The sequence below is a fragment of the Biomphalaria glabrata genome, chromosome 12, assembly GCF_947242115.1.
Source record: "Biomphalaria glabrata chromosome 12, xgBioGlab47.1, whole genome shotgun sequence".
Taxonomy (NCBI): domain Eukaryota; kingdom Metazoa; phylum Mollusca; class Gastropoda; family Planorbidae; genus Biomphalaria; species Biomphalaria glabrata.
This window is the reverse complement of record NC_074722.1, coordinates 8,760,030-8,778,020: the sequence shown is the minus strand read 5'-3', so window position 1 is coordinate 8,778,020 and position 17,991 is coordinate 8,760,030. Positions and strand designations below refer to the sequence as shown.

Sequence of the window (17,991 nt, the reverse complement as noted above, 5' to 3'; positions counted from 1 at the left end):
TGTAACGTCCGCATTAGTTCAGTGACCTTTTTATATTTGATGTCAGAAAATGTAATCTTCCCTTCTGAAAAACCTTCTATCTCTAGTTCTATATCCTTTAAAGTTGTGCCTTCCCATAATATCTTCTTGTCTTCTTCAGGCACACAGCCACTTACACCTAATAATTCATACAAAGAGAAAGAAGATTCAGTAACTGAGGAGCGCATTGCAAACATACTAAATGAAGCACAGGTAGCCATGCACATGAAGAAAAGTATGGAACAGGTAGGGCTGATCAAAAGATACATGATTATTAATAAATGATTTACATGCTAAGGATGAATACCCAAATCTTAGTCATTGCTGTTTATTAAGAATTCAGTTACTATGGTACATACAATTGAGCTAATGAAAGTTGTGAAACGATTTTATTAGTATACGGATTTTCTTTAGCAGTTGATCAAATGATGTTTAATTTTTCTTTCCATAGCAACAAGTGGCTAATGCTGTTGTGTCTAGTATTTATCATCATGAACTGTCCAAGATGGGCGGTGCTCCACCCGGGCTGACGATGATCTCTCCCACCATGCCCCCGACATCTCTGTCCAATGGTCCACACTATCCTCGTGATGGCTCACGGAAGTCTAGGGACAGTGAATCGAGGCAGCATATGTCATCTTCTGCCCAGGAAGAGGCAGCCTCTGCCCAGGAGTTGGTATCCAGGATCTACAGGCGAGAGCTAGAGAATCTCAAGAAAGCAGCTGATGCTGCAGGGAACATTGCGGCTAGTGCGATGTATTCCAAAGAGCTGAGCCGCCTGAACAACAGTGTGACAATCTCCTCCTCATCCAGGCACCAGCAGAACTCACCTCCATCTCCACCACAGGCAGAGAGTCCACAATCACCGCTAGCATTAGACTGCCGCTCAACTCGTCCCAATGGGCTTCGCTTGAAAACTGAGCCCCCAGACAGCACCTCTGAGGAATTGGCATCTCAGACCAACAACTATGGTGCTATAGACCTCAGTAAGCCCTCTTCTCAATCAGGATCTACCCCAGACTCTTCCCCTAGTAGTGAGTCTGGTCGACATGCTGGAAGTGCCTTTTTCTTAGTTCGTCCCAGAGGACTGGGAGTGAATGGTCATGACTCCAATGTTTCCAACAGCCCCTTAACCCCGACTCCTCAGCAGCAGCAGAATTCAATGGGTGGCCCCCGGTACGGGTCTGTCCCACCTGCAGAATGCTTGTCTCCCTTACAGAGAATGCAAAATATTGCCAACTCCCTGACTACGCGGCCACCAGCAGGTATGCCAAACACTAAACCTCTGCGGGCAGTGTTACCCCCAATCACACAGGAGGAATTTGATCGTTATGCCAACATGAACACAGATGACCTGGTAAAAAAGGTTAAAGAAACCTTATCACAGTATTCAATAAGCCAAAGACTGTTTGGCGAAAGTGTTCTGGGCCTGTCCCAGGGGTCTGTGTCTGACCTTCTAGCTCGACCTAAACCTTGGCATATGCTGACTCAGAAAGGAAGAGAGCCATTTATAAGGATGCAGATTTTCTTGGAAGATGCAGACTCCATTCCAAAACTGGTGGCTTCCCAGTATCGCATCCCACCTGACAAATTGATGAGGTCCAACTCAAGGGGATCCACAGAACCTGGTTAGTATGAACTAGTTTAATTTTTTTGTTTTTTAACTTATGATATTTAGCCCATGTAACGATTAAAAAAGCTTAGTATAAGTGTGTTTAACAGGTGAGATAATTGTTCTTAGTCTTAAAAATTTTAAATATTAATATTAAAACAAATTTTTTATATTTTTTTTGCCTACTGCATTCTTAGAATATGGTATGCTATTCTGACACCATTTTGTTGTTGTCCTGTTTTTACTGGCTGGTAGTTTATGTCTCTAAGCTGATCTGTGTACAGAAGTACAGTTTGATTTTTTCATTTAGACCTGTAGTTGCTCTATTTAAACAGCTAGCAGTAGCTTCCCCATTCTAGTGACTTTTGCTTGTTGATGATACACACTATGGTAGAACCTCATGTTTTGTTTGTGTATTCTGTTTGATTTAGTTTAGGCTTGACTCTCTTTTATAAGCTGATTTCATTAACATAACATAGATTGTACTATCTCTAGATTTCATTCAAAAAATCTCCTTTGGAGCCCCTCAAAAAATAAAAGTGTTTCAAAGTCTCAGATCACACTGGTAATGATCAAATGTCTCTAATAGAGATAAAACTTGTCAACATCCCTGTCTCACTATAAAACCTTTCCTTGACTGTACATCATGAACTGATTAGAACATTTCTTTTTTGCCTATTGCTTTTATTTTCTCTTGCTTCATTTTATTTGCGCATTTTAAAATGATCATTTTGTGTAGACATTATTTTTGTCTGTAGAATCCTAGAACTATAACCTTCTAGTAGTTTTGAACGAGAAAAAAAAAGTAACATTAATTTATTTTTTTTTTGGTGAGCCTTGAGTTAGCAAAAATATTAATTTTTTGGTCATTAAATGTGCTGGCCAAATGTGAAAGATATTTCAATAACACATTTTTAAAAACTATTGAATGCTTTATTTGAATGGGATCAATTTTTATTGTACATATATTTATTTTCACAATGTAGTCATCTTCATGGGGCAATATCACATTCATTGACCAAAATCTGTTGATGATTTTGATTATAAACATTTGTTTTACATTATGTCTCATAAATGGCTCCAAAAATGTCAGTAAGGGTTCGTTTTTTATTTTCAGATTTTTATTTAAATCGTTAATGAAATTAACATCAATACATTGAACTTCAAGTAATTTTTTTTTTAAAACACCAAACAAAATTGTTAATTCATGGCTCTTTTAGTAAATATGTGTTTTTTTTTTTGTTTTGTTTTGTTTTAATTTTTCCTTTTAGTTTTTAGACATTTGACTCTCTTCTCCTTAGTTCTCTATTTTTTTTATTTTCCTCTGATAGAGTCCCCTTGTGATCTGCCTGTTCACTCTCGTAGTCAGGGCAGCTCATTGCCTCAGCATCCAGCACCACCTCCTCTTCTAGCCTCTCAGCCACCAGCAGCACTCACCAACCCCTCACTACGACCATCTACCCCTGACTCACCATCTTCACCATCACCACAGCCATCCCCAGCACTGTCAGCTCCTAGGCACTACCCACTTCCGCCCCCTTCCCTACCCCACTCCCCAATTCTGCCTTCACCTACCACCCCAACCATTGTGGGGGGTAGGCTGGTGCCCCCACCTTTGTTGCCCCCTACGCTGCCCCTTGGTTTGGGCCCGCCAGCCCTGCCTCTCCCAGAACACTTCTTTAGCTCAGACCAGGTCATGCTTCAGCGGGCCTGGAGCACCTTCGCTTACCCCTCTTCAATGCTTGAGGTCATTGCCATGACTTCAGAGATTGACACCTTGTCCTTGACCTCTAGGGTAAAGGATGTGCTCCAGTTCCACAACCTGGGCCAGAAGCTGTTCGGGGAAGCAGTGCTGGGCCTATCCCAAGGCTCTGTGTCTGAGCTCCTCTCCAAGCCCAAACCTTGGCACATGCTGAGCATCAAGGGGCGTGAGCCTTTTATCAAAATGCACTTGTGGCTGTTAGACCCTCAGAATGTGGAGCATCTAAAGCTCTATCAGACACAAATGAAAGGTAGGTGGTGTCTCGCTGGCGCTACCCAACATCTTAAACCAGCTCGCTGCCTGCCTACACCACGCCATGTAACCCCAATTGTATTCCTTTTTATATTCCTTGTATCTCTCTGCTACACAGAACAAACACTGAATGCAGTTTACCTTTTAGATTCTTCTTTGATTCTCTGGGCAGACTGATGATGATATTTTCATGTCACTGGTTCTTTTCCTGTTTTGCTTTTGGACCCTGTTGTTCATGCTTGCTTACCTCTCTTGAATATATTACTGATATGATGCATTCTTATAAGAATGTGATCTCAATGTTGTACTATTCTTGACCTGAAAAGGTTGGTATTATACATCAATAGCAATAACACTGTACCCAGCTTCAAAGATACTGTTACTTTTGCTCGACTCTCTTTGAATGACCTCTGTTCTCTTGTCATCTCTCTTGTAGATTATAATTTGTTCATGTTTGGACTGCCCAGCTTTCAGTATAACTGCATTCTTCTCTGCCAATAAACTAAGCTCTCACTTCCTCTTTATTATTTATATACTTGAAATATACATATAACTATATATTCTGTGTAAATATGTATCACATGTTATACCAACACTTGTACCCCAGATTCTAAATGTACTGATGACACACTAGGAAGATAATGCTACTTTCTCCATGACTTGAAATAATATGATCTATCACCCAAAGAAATGCCATCTAGCCTAACCATCTCATTTATCCTCTAAGGCTCATTTGGTTTCCCTGATTTTTTTGTGTTTGTTTTTTTTTGCTGGTAATGCTAACTGACTGCTTTAAAACTGAAATTTAAGCTCTGCAGTTTTCTTGATGAAGGCTTCATGATCTATTAAAATTGGTTTCTTTTCAAATCTTGCTTTTAGTTTCTTCTTCTTTCCCTTGACATAGTCATAGCTGTAGTTTTGCTATGATTATGTTCCCTTCCTTGCATCTTATATTTTTGAACTATTTTGACTGTTAGCATCTTGACTAATCAATGACCAATTGTTATTCATACTAATAATTAACCGCCAAAACATTAATCCTATCAATAATCAATTGATATGAAATGCTAGAGATGAATTTTCATTCAAGAAATTCATGACCAGTTCAACAATGCACTCAACATTTGACATAACTGCAGTCTATTTAATGTTATAAATATTTACCACAGATGCATACAGTACATTGACTTCTACATAACTAGTCTATTTATTGTATACAGTATAATATACATCATCAACCTTCCTTGCAGTTTATTTGTGTACATAAATATTTGAAGTATATCAGTTATCATTTATACTTATTCATGTTAGATGATTTACACCAGTCTATTTAACGCTGAGTATCACATAATATAGATAGATAGATAGATGCTTTCACACATACCTAAGAAAAAATGGCACACATAGACACAGACCTACAGAAAAAGATTTGTTTCAATAATCTAGCAGCAAGGTAACACTGTATTGGTGTTCACTGATTAAATTAGTCACTACTTTGTACTAATTGCTTGAACAAAGCTGAGCAGGCTAGTTTTATGCTGGTCTTAAGAGTTTTTTTAAGCATTTCTAATGACGTTTAACTTTGGACTAGTCTAGTTTGTTGGGACAAATTACTAGCAAAACAATTTTTTTTTCTTGTCTGTAAATGAACTTGTCCAATGAGTGACCTGTTTAATTACTAAGCTGCTCTTGAACCACTCAATAGTTGGAAGATGAAATGATACACAGAAATCTTATCTTATTGAAATAAGATTATATTGTTATCTAGGTAGAAATATGTGTGTGTGTGATCTAGGTTTTGACATTTGCTTATTTTTGTGTTTTTTTTTTATTTTCCTTCTCCTGGCCTTGCTGAAGACCACAGTTGGCTGTCCAATTTTTTTGACTACACTGAGTTACTTAGTACGTCTCAGCATTTTATTTTGTTTTCACTTCTTTGTTTGTTTTATGCCTGTAGGCTCTCTACTTTGTTTCACCTCAGTTTGTCATTTGTTGAGCACAACATGTTCCTGGAAAACACCCTCTCCTCCTCCTGTTCCCATTTGTCTGTGGTATTTGTGTTGTTCCTCTGTGTTCTACTGTTTTTGTCTTTATTTTTTTTTTTAATATTGTGAGATGTGATGTTGTTAGTGACCAGCTTTAATGGACGGCACTCTGTTTTGTTTTCGTTGTGGCTTTTGTTGATGTGCTTCAGGACTTCAACTTGAGACTTAGAATGTGATAATGCTCAACTCTGTTTCTTTATTGTGGCTCAATTCAATGTATAATTTAATAAGCATTATGATTTAAAAGGGACATGCTTTTATTGCCAATATGATCACAATAAAGTTTTAAATCTTTAGTCTCCTTTGACTTTATTTCCAATTACCAAAATTTAAAACAAAAATTATAATTAGCTTTTGACTGTTTACCTTGTATTAATTAGGTAACTTATCTTACATTTGTATAGCTTTTATTTCTAGTATTTAAAATGTACAGGAAGTAAAGAGTTTAGGAAATAAGGATAAAGTTTTGTTCCTTTTGTTTGTTTTATGTTTCAAATGTTCCTTCGGAGTTTATTGCATTAGCTCAAACTTCCCACAGGACAGTACGGGCACAGGGTTTGAACCCAGTACCATCGAGACAACAGCAGAGTGCTTAACACACAACCAGGCATCCATCTGTAACTAAAATTCTTGTTGTTTTTTTTTCTAAAGGCGTTTCATTATGATTGTGTTCAAGCCATATGCATCTCTTGTTGCTCCCTGGCCTGAACTTTATCAGATCAGGTTCACCATTCTTTTCTCTGGTTCTTTACTAGACCTCATTTTTTGTTGTTGTATATACATGTTCCATTTGGTGGCTATATTCATATGAACAACAGTATTCTGGCTGTTTTCCTGACCAGTGTACGTTTGATGTCTAAGTGTTAACTGCTTGACAGTAAACCATTTCAGATTGGACTACCATCGCCTGCACCCTGTGTCTCCCTGCTGAATGTCTTCATGTATCTGTTGCTAACGATCTTGCATGTTTCTAGAATACAAAAAAAAAAAAAACAGAATTATATACTTAACATTTGTTTAACATTAATCCTTCTATTCATCATGATTTTATCCAATGTTTAAACAGTTTCAACTTTTTGCATAAATTTATAACTCAAGATATGCTGTAGTCTATAAATTAATATGTAACTTCCATTAACAAAATATTCTTTCTTAAAAAATACACTAAATTATCTTAAATTTCTTTATGTACTTTGAAATTAAAATTAGTTTTATTTCATTTTTTTCTAATAGATGACTTTAAGTATTTTTTTTTATTGTTAATTTAAATATAAATCAATATTGTCGAAAATTTGGGAAAAATAAGAGAGAAAAATTATTTTGGTTTAATTTAAGAAATGAAAATTAAAACTATAAATCTTAACAAAACAAAATAATTTTTCTTTGTTTCTTTTCTTTCAGCTCACAGACGAAGAAAAAGCAGTTTAGAGGATAGAAATTTCGACTCCCCAACCCAGCCGAAACGACCTAGAGTCTTTTTTACAGAAGATCAGAAAGATTCTCTGCGTCAGGCCTATGCTCAAGATCCATACCCCAACCAGAGCACAATAGAAACTTTGGCTAAAAGTTTGAATGTGGGTGTGAAGACAGTCATTAACTGGTTCCATAACCACAGAATGCGGGCCAAGCAGCAGCACCACGCTGGCGGGGAGTCCAACATTAAGTCTGAGCCGGATGAGAGTTCAAATCAAAGTGACATTTCCAGCATGTCAGGGGATGTAACCTCCAACTTGCCAAGCGGGCAGTTCTACCACGGTGGAATCACCCCCACAGAGCTGAATCAGTGGATGTTTCCCCAGTTTGAGCCCATGTCGCTCATGCATAAACTGCCCCCAGGCCACGATGATGAGGACAACAAGGAGAACAATGGTGGGCTAGAGGACGATGAGGATGACTTGGATGAGCCTGATGGTATGGATGCCACCAGCAGCAACAACAACAACAACCTTAAAGTCAAAGAGGAGGAGGAAGAGAATAGAGAGAGTGAGAGTCGGGAGAGGAGGCCAAGTGGTGAGATGAAGAGTGAAGATGGCCTCAAATCTAACGCTAGCTCCGAAAGCTGTTTAGACAGCCGCACAAGTGCTGCTGTATCATCTAGTAACAGTGGTGCTGCAGGCAGCGTTAACAAGCGAAAACGCTCCAACCCCCAAAGAATATTTGAAGGCGCTCAGCTAGACAGGACATTTGGGATGGACAAAAGTCAAGGGTTAATTGACGAAACTGCCGAACTTCTCAGAAACAGTGAAAGTTCAGATAGTGGTAGTAACAGCAGTGGGGAAGAGAAGCAAGTTTATATTAAACCTTCTCACTGCCATCTAAATGGTGAACAAGACACTTTGTCACACTACAACTGTGAGGATGCCAGCGCCACTAGCAGTGGAGCCAGTGGTAGCTGTGTGTCCTCAAGACACACATTTGAAAGTGGTTCAGTACATCGTATACAGAGAATAGAGAAAATTCAAAAGGCCATTAAGTCTCCAGTGGAACATTGGGATGACGATGATGAAGATGAAGACAGGAGCAGGAGCCTGTCTTCCATTCAGAAGCTACAGAAGCACATAGAGACCAACTCAACTCATGAGGATTGGGATATCTTATGATGGTGTTCCCTCCCTTGTAATATTACACATCTTTCCTCTTATGTTTGACTTTTTGTTTGTCAAACTGGACAGAGGCGCAGACAGAACTTCAGTTTTTTGTTTGTATGTATATCAAAGTGTTTTTAAACATGTGTTTAAAACAACGAACTCTGTTCCTCTTGTTCTTCTAAGTAACGTCTGAACAGAATCACTCAATGGTTAAGAATTTGTGTATGGACTTTCATATATAGTATAAATATATACATATATTTTTGCATTTTTTTTTTTGTCTTCATTTTGTTTTAAGCATATAAAGGAAGCTTTAAGAAATTGTGAAAACTTTTGATCTAAAGTTGAAATGTTGTATTGACTCTAGACTTTCCTTGTCCTCCTGTCACAAGCTTGGATGTTGAATCAGGTTGATTTGATTTAACACTTTTTCAACTCTTTCAAAGTCCCTAAGTGTGTCATTATCCATCATTGCCACATTTTTTTTTAATCAGTTGTTCTCTTCTCTAAGAATCTCAGTCCAAGATCTGAACAGGAGACAAAAAAAAATTTAATAATACAAGCGTCTCATAAGATATAGTTTCCTTGAATTAATTTGCAGAGTTGGGGGTAAGGTATATTTTAGGACTGAAAAGAGCTATGTCAAGGATGTGCCCTATGAAACTGACTCTTTTTCTTCTGAAGAATTTGTTTTTTGAAGAGCACTGCCTTGTTCTCCAGACTCCACCTGAAATAGTGGAGTCCCAGTTTGTTACATCTTTGCTCTTTCTTCCCTTTTCTCAGATCTAGATCTATCTCTCTGGTGGGTTTTTTTTCTCCCCTGTGTACAGTATTTGGCCCAGAGATTGTGTTGTTGTTTCATCTCTCTGTTACAATGTTTGGACTATGATCAAGACAGCGCACAGCCCAAAACAAACAAGTATTACTTCCAAAGTGATCTTTTCTCAATGTTGTTACTTCCTGATTGAATGACAATTTTTGTTTCTTCTGTTGTCTTTTTTTTTTCCTTGCCGGCTTTATTTCCACAGGGGGATACAATGTTGTTATAAATATTTTGCTCGCTGTGTTTAAGTTTTTTTTTGTGTGTGTTGTTTTTTTTTTTTCATGCTAATAGATTTGTTTTTGTTCAAGTGGCCAGAAAGCTGTATTTGTATTTACAGTGATGGCCAGGAATACTGACATGAAAAAAACATAACAAAAGAAAATGTCGATGGCAAGTAGTGGTACTACAGTTCTAATCCATGTTGTGATGGCCAAATTATCAAATGTTTGTTCTGGACTTAGCTTTGTATTGGAAATGTATCAAGGCAGCTTTTTGTTTCAAATACATCATTTTGATTTCTTTGTGCTGTATGAGTTCATCTTATGCTTCAATATACAGTACAAGGTTTGCATAAAATAATGTCATTCTAAGAAGTCTCACAGACCCAGCATGAATACTCTGTTACTCTATGTCTACCTCTGACAGTAGGGCTAGAAGAAATCTTTCTTTCACTTTTCATTTGGTGGCTTAATTTTTTTTTTTTTTAATACATTTTGTTTTATAGATAAAAAGTAGAAAACTGCCTTGGTTAACTAAAAAAATAAATATAGAATGATCTAACATTTTAAAGAGAATTGGTTGTCAAAGACCAATCCCAGCAATTTATACAGAAAAAAAAAACTCCTGTAAATATGCTCTTGTAAAAGTAAAGTTTCAAATCATCTGTTAAATATTGAATGCTATTACATTAAATTCACACCTGGTTAAACAGTTTCAGTTTTTTTTTTAGTAGTCATTTAATGTTGGTTTCTTTCTTTTTAGTATATTGTTCTTCAAAGGTAATATAACAGTATTTCTTTGTTTAATGCAAGAAGGCAGCTGTTTTAGAAAGCACTATTAAAAAAAAAAACAGTGTGCACACTGCTCCTTTCTTACTCTACACTCAGACATAGACAGTTTATGGATTTTTAACTAATTTGACTTGAATCCTATAACCTGAAAGACATTATTTCATATTGTCAACGCTAGTTGGGTTACTTTTATTCACTTTATGCATATATATATATTTATTGTATCTTAAGTTTTCTTTCTTCTGGTTCCAGCATTCCACGCATACATTTTTTTCTGGGCATGCTGCTATCTATGGTGTCCACTCATTTATCTGCCATCTGGGTTCCTTTCCTCCAAGCCCGCTCTCCCCTTTCCTCCCTAGCACATTGTTTTCTTATGCCATTATTCATTCACTTTGAAGAGCTCTCCTGTTTGACCTCTGAACTTACTGCCTCTTTGCTGCCCCCCCCCTCGCCCCCATTAACCACTTTTTTTTAAAACATGTATTTCAATGCAATGATCTGGTTATTGACATATTATCCCCAAATAGCACCCCACTCCCTCTTGTTTTGTTTCAATACTTTGTTGTGTTTTATTTTTTAAAATCCCAGGAAGTAAATCTTTTGTGTTCAGAAACTAATCTTTATTGGTGCTTTAATTTGAATTGTGTGCAATTTCTGGATCTGTGTTCTCCTATTGGTCAACTTATATATATATTTTTTTTTTAAATCCACCTTTTTTGAAAATTGTTAGTGAAAAGTAAAAAATTATATCAAACAATAGCGTACATATATTTTTTATAGGATACTTCACTTTAAAACAATGTACTATGACAAACAAAGTGTTTAGTTTTTCTCCCCATGCTGTGGTCCATGGCTAGAACTATTAGGTATCAGAGTTAGTTGTTTTGTTGTTTTTTTGTTGTTTTTTTTTGTGTAATGGCTTTAATATGGCCGATATTTTCAAACTCTGTGCCTTAATTTTATGTTGTTTTTTGTAACTGCTTTTTTTTTTTTGTTTTGTTTTTGTATGTGCATTTATGAAATGTAAACTCAGTGTTTAGGTCACCATTTAAGTGTTCTAATTGTGTTCATCTGACCTGGAGGTACCTCCCCTCTCAACCTACCTTTACAGAATTATGTTGATCATTTAGTGGAATTGTTTGGTGCTCTGAGGCTGATCTGTTGTAATCTGTTCCTATACACAAAAAAAAAAACTAGTTTAAAAGTGTTCATCTCTGTTGCAATAAGAAGCTTTTTTTAGTTTCTTTTGATGTGTTCCTATCTTAAATAAAAAAGCATTAGTTGGGTTTATTTGTTTATATTAAAAAAAAATGTTAATTGGATTTATTTGTTCCTATTTTATTATTTAAAAAAACAATATTAGTTGGGTTTATTTGTTCCTATTTTTAAAAAAACAATATTAGTTGGGTTTATTTGCTTATATTTAAAAAAAAAAAAAACATTAGTTGGGTTTATTTGCTTATATTTAAAAAAAAAACAGCTGGGTTAATTTGTTCATTTTTTTTTTTAATTGATGTATTGCCATAATGATATATATATATATACAGTTGCAAGCAGCTATAAGATTCTCATTAATGATAATGTTGTTTGTTTGCAAATAAAATGAACTGGGAAAGTTGATTCTAAAAGTTTTGTTTCAACCTTTTTTTTTTCTTTTTGTAATGGCCTAATGAGACAACATTGTCATCTCTACTGACCTTTCTGTTTTGCATCAGTTTGGATCAAGTGTTGCTCATTCTGTGCTCAGTAGCCTACATCTTGGCAATGTATAGAAAGATATTTAAGTTTTAGTCAGGCTGAATTGTTGAGCTCTGTAGCACAACAACTTTGGTTGCAGTTTTTCTTTCAAAGTGTAAGGGCAACAGGCTCTATGCAAGTTACATTTCTTAGCAAACAGCTTTGAGGTTATGGAAAAGGAATGAAATTTTGTTTTTAAGGTACAAATTATTCACTAAATGTTTTGTTTGAAAACAAGGGCTCAGACATTCTAAATTTATATGCTTTCAATTCCTTTTTGCTTGATTGGGTTTAACAATGAACATTTTTTTGAACTTGTGTTCATTTATGGATAAATCAACAGTTAAGCGTTCGTACTCCCTACTGCTAGAGATACCAGGGACTATTTAATCCATGTACCTTCTTAAAAATACATTTTCTGTTGTAGTGTCCTGAGCGTAGTCCAAGTCTTTTAAAGCATGTCAATTTCTTATTTTGCAAACTGCCTTGATATAGTTTTTAGTTTCACTTTTTTTCATAGTACCTGATGTTGTATCCCAGATTTATTTTTGTTTTTTGTTATGTATCTTGCACCAGTAGTTGTGTGCCACACCTGATTTGTTCATGTGACCCTTGGCCTTTGATCGCAGTGGCTTTGTTTTATTAGAACATTTGTTTTTGTTTGATAACATGAAGTACTGTTACCAGCGTACAGTCGTTTGTTGTATCTGTGGATACATTTGAGAATCAGTTTGACTTGATGACCTTAGTGTTCCTTCTGTAGAGTTGGGTTTTTTTTTGTTTTTTAACTGTTTGTTTTGTTGCTAAATGTAGGTTTGTATTTTTATTAAGCCACTACACTTTTCATTGATATGTATTATACATATATTTTCAAAAACACATATATATATATATATATATACATACATAAATATACATATATATATATATATAATTATATAAAACAGATTTTGTTTGATTGATGACTTATGTTATAATGTTTCGTTACTTCAAATGTGTGTTGTATTGCGCCAGTAAATGATTGCCAGGTCATACTAATAATATTGTTCTAGGTGACTGTATTGTGTATATAATGTATACATGTAGACATAATACGTTTCCATACAGTTTAAACCTTGGAAACTTTGATTACTCGTATGTTGTTTTTGTTGTTTTTTTTTCGCCCTTTGTTTTGTTCTGAGGGTGTTACTGTTTTGACTGAGCATCAGTTTCTTTTGGCCAATGCTTTATTATTTTTTCCTTACATTTTACACACAATTTTCTGTTGAGAAATGGCCAGCACCTCAAGTATAACTTACAACTATGTCAATGTCATGTTTCTGAAGTTTTTCAGCTTTGTTGACTTTTTTTTTTTTTGTATTTCTCCTCTGCCATGAAGTCACATTTTATTTGGGGGGCATCTTGTTTTCAATGCTGCTCCTACTGTGTACAAACTATGCTCTACAGAAACCCAAAGATTTCAGGCTTTTTTGTTGTTCTTAGCATAAGGAGAGTGTTTTTTGTCGTCCCTACCAGCGCAGCTCATTTTTTTGTTTGTTTTTCATTTCGATCACATCATGCGTCTTTATATTATTATACAGCCAGCTGATTTATATGTCAGATACTAGTTTTATTTCTTTCTTGGAGCTTGTCTGGGCATGGAGCTCAACTGATAACATTGTTGTTGTGGCATTGTCAGCTTGGTGAAGCAAGAAATGGACTTTTTAACAGTGGTTTAACTCTCTTCATAATATTTATATTTTCAAAACATAAGATTACATCAAAAGTTGCATTATTAAAGAAACATCTTAAATTAAATGTTGATGGAATTAAATTTACTTCAATGAGAGTATCGCCATTTAAAATTTAATTGTGCTTAGATAGATAGAAGAGAGGGGGGGGGGTATATACTTCTGAACACACGCACACAAACTTTGACATTGCATTTTCTATTTGATTGCAGTTCTATGTAGGCTTGTAGATATACATCTTATGTTTCTGATATTCAGTGCTGTTTTACATTTGTGCTTATTTTGTTGAATGTTTTAAAGACTAGTAGATAGTAGCCAGTAGAAGAGAATCTAAAGTAGATGATTTCAGAATTAGATGGTAGCCAATAGAAGAGAATTTAAACTAGATGATTACAGAATTGTATCATTGTGTTGTCCAAATCATTGAAAATAAAAATCTTGTGCCTTGAAATCTTTCTAAACCATTGGTCAGTTTGGGCCTGATGAAATCTGGCTTAATGTTAATGTACATTGTCAACAATACCTAAAGTCTTCTAATTCCAGTCAAAAATTTGAGATGGGCATCTTTTAAAATGTATGGCACATTGTGTTCAGGTGTATCCTACAAGCTATGAATGTGTCTCACTCCTTTTGTGCATTTGGTAAAATAAGGATAGGGTTAAAATGTATGCTCTGATTCATTTTTGTTTGGGGTTTCAATTCTATTTTGATACATGCATGTTGAAACATAGTATACAAAAAAAATAATAATAAAATAACAGACTTACTGTAGCTGGTTATTTGTTGAGCCATTTCACTGTGGCAAATCTAGAAGTTTAGTCCCAGATGTTAGAGCCTTGAAACATTTACTCTTAAAATTTCTAATGAACAAAAGGATGACTAACATAAAACTTGGATTCGATGACTTACTGGGTTGGATTTGATTATTATCAAACATAAATCTGCATTGGATTTGATGATTAACAAACATAAATCTGGGTTGGATTTCAAGACTTAACATAAATCTGGATTGGATTTCATGACTTAACATAAATCTGGGTTGGATTTCACCTTTTCTTTTTGTTGTTGGAGCATAGTTTGTTTATTCAAATAACAAGTACAGTTAGAAAACCAGAAATTTTATCCTGGTTCAAATTTCAGATCTTTTTGATTGGTTTATACACAATCTCAGTGCTTTTGAAACTGAACTTGATTGGGTTTATTCGGGCTCCAAGTCTGATCCCTTGTGCTCTAACATCATCTAGTCATATAGTGTCACGTGTTCACTTCTCATCCAAGTTTCTGTTCAATGATCTGAAATGTTCTAGAACCATTCCAAAGTTTGCTCACTTTTTAATCTACTTGCAGGTCTGGCTGAGTTTGGGTTTAATTTGGGTTCTAATAGGAACCTTTTTTTTTAGATTGAATAGTATGTTTGTTTTAGTTGGGCTTTTACATATGTAGAGGACTACTGCCAGAACATTTAGTTTGTCAATGATGATCAGTTCTGGTTTATTATTATGATACAAGTGTCTGTAATTTCTTCTGTTATATAATAAATTGACACAAATAAATGAACTAAATTAAAATTTTGACTTGAAATCAAATTAAAAAAAAAAATTGTTTCTTCTATGTATATTCTTTGAACTAGGACACTCTTTGTAAGACAAATGTTTAGAGATGAGAATGTTTTTCAACTTAGATCAAGTTGTTGGGTTGTTGTTTTTGTTTACCTGAGACTACATCTGTCTAGCCTAGCTTCTGAATATGATGAATCGTTGTACAGTTCTAACTTCAAGTATCAGTTGTTTTTGCAACTGTTGTTAACTGGGTAAACTTTAGCATTTTTGTTTAACAGCAACAGAATTTTTTTTCTTCTTCTAAAACAAACTTTTTGCTCAGCTGTTGTATGCCTGCACACATTTCATGGCAGGAGGCCTCTCTTGGGCTGCCAAGTTGGGGCTGACTTTATTATTCTGGACCTCTAAGTGGGATCCTGGCCTCCTATGAGTGGACCCCTGTTTCAATACTTTTGGGGGAAAGAGATGCCTAATATTTTTTCTTGTTTTTGTTTGTTATGTTTTATTATTATTTGTTGTGACAGCCCTCATTTGGACTGTGATGAAGTATTTGTCCAAATTAGAACTGGCCCTCAAATATGAAGGTCAATTATTTTGAAAGATATTGATGTCAAATTTGCCAATTATATATATACATTTTTCTTCATTTGTCTTTTTTTTTTTTTTTAAATATGAGAAAGAGAAAGAGCCTTGACAAAACAGTGGGTTTTTAAAGATTCATTCGTACGCAAGTCATGCCATCGACAGGCCCCCCCCCCCCCCCTTTTTTTGTTCCAGTCACGTGATTTTTATATTATTTTTGCTCTATCATTATTTCTATTCAAAGTTATAATGTGTTGAGTTGTATTGACAAGTGACTAGAAAGACTTTCAGACTAGTGTGTTCATTGTGGTGACTTCAAGTTGTTTGGGTTATTCAAACAAGTGACTGTTAAATACTTTCCATGAATGAAGCTCTTGAAACCCATCTCAAGGCTGTTTGCTCACGACTTTCCGAAATGCCAACCCCTTGTTACTACCAAAGATTTTTTTTTTTACATATATTCTTATAACAACTACCACTACTATTGACTATTACTATTATTACAATTATTATTATAATATTACATTTATATATTCTATATTTTTATACTCTCTCAATGTCCGCAGAAGGAAATAAAACAGTTGTTGCTGCAGTCCCCTTGCTCTTGTAATTTTATTTTGTGTGTGTGTTTGTTGACTTGGATCTACGACTCCTTGCCATGTATTGGACACTATTGTACATTGTGTATATAAACTATGTGCATGACATGAGGCATTGCTTGCGACACAATAGGGCGCACACACACTTTCACTTTAAGACACCCACTTTAAAATTGACTTGTTTTGTTGTTCTTCTAAAGGAAATAAAATGTCCAATAATTGTCTGAACTGGTTTAGATTATATAATCTTTTGTCTAATAAAGAATCATATATTATTTTTTTTTAGTTTTCTGGCTATATGTTGATCTATAATTAAGCTTGTTTTAAACTACAGAAGGAAGGAAAACAAAACCAAAAAGGAAATAAATAACAAAATAAACTTGAATTGTTAATTCCAGACGCCACCAAAATTGTTTTTAATGAATCCTAAACAAGATTGTAATGGCTATTAGGATTGATTTCATAAGAACATTTTTTTGTGTTAGGTTCATGATGAATTCATGTACTGTTTTAAATCAATTCCACCGAATATTTTGTACATAATTGGAACTTAATTTTTGTTCACTTTTCAGTCCCTGTTTTTTGTTGAATAAAGTCCCTATTTCCCCCACACAGGTCAGAACTACACAGACTAAGACATACATGCACACACAAAACAGACCATACCTTGTTGAGTGGGCTGACCATGTTCTCTCACCATTTGCTCAAAAAATATATCCCCTCCCCCCTTTCTCTCTCTGTGTTGACCCTGACCAGCTTTATATCATGAATTGTGTAAACAGCTTTAATACACTTGTTTGTTTTGATGATTATATAACAATTCCTCATTCTATGGATGTCTTACTTATGTTTTCATAACTGTTTCTTACCCTTCAAGGTTTTCATCTATTTTCATTTTGTACATTTTATTTTTGTATCACAAACAATTTAAATAACCTTTTTTTTTTTGTGGTTTGTTTTATAAATATTTTACTGAATTTTTAATTTAGTTCTTTGTCGACACAGGCGTAGATTTAGTGGAAGGTTACAGAAGTGATTATTGGGATATGACATGGCTCTATCTTCTAGTGTTTTCTTTTTATTTGGTCAGTAAAATGTGAGAATTTTTGGGGTCTTATCAAACCTACTAAATTGGAAAATCTTTTACTCAATATAGATAAGTTTTAGAATGTATGCCTGAGTGGGTAGTTTGAAAGACATATTAAGCTATGAATTAACTTCACTTGACTCGTGATCTAGATATGTAAAGTTCTTGTCATAAGATATTATGTAACACTTCAATAGAAGACACCCAATGCTCTGAAATTGTCATTCCTTCATTCTTTCCTCTCATGATCATCTCTAGTCCTCTGTTAAAGTGAGTGCATTTATCAGCCTGGATCTAGGTGCTTTTAATGCCTATCTCATGTTAATAAACATATATGCAAGATCTTAGCTTGGCTACTTTTATTATTTTTTTTTTTTGTTCTTCTATCTTTTTGTTGTCATGGTTGTATTTAGATTCTGTGTATATGGATACTTGTCCCTATGACAGTGCACATGATGTGTGAGTGACACTTGTGGCTTAGTTAGAGTAACCATTTAAGTTAGTGACAAACCTTTTGTCTGTTTGAGGCAGCAACAAATTGGGGGCAGACTAAAGTAAGAACAGACAAACTCCCTGGTATTTGA

At 35.0% G+C, this 17,991-nt stretch overlaps 1 protein-coding gene across 3 annotated transcripts in view; it reads left to right on the top strand.

The window, feature by feature from the left end:
- The window catches only part of LOC106067975 (homeobox protein cut-like 1), a 182,380-nt gene extending 164,626 nt beyond the window's left edge, over positions 1-17,754 (top strand). For 2 of the 3 annotated variants that reach the window (XM_056005489.1, XM_013227260.2), the window contains 4 exons: positions 140-264; positions 470-1,646; positions 2,962-3,642; positions 7,091-17,754. In XM_056005489.1, the coding sequence (XP_055861464.1) occupies positions 140-264; positions 470-1,646; positions 2,962-3,642; positions 7,091-8,289 (3,182 nt within the window). In that variant the 3' untranslated portion in view covers positions 8,290-17,754. The remainder of the gene's footprint in view (positions 1-139; positions 265-469; positions 1,647-2,961; positions 3,643-7,090) is intronic. The other variant, XM_056005490.1, reaches the window with a different exon arrangement.
- Positions 17,755-17,991: the final 237 nt, after the last annotated feature.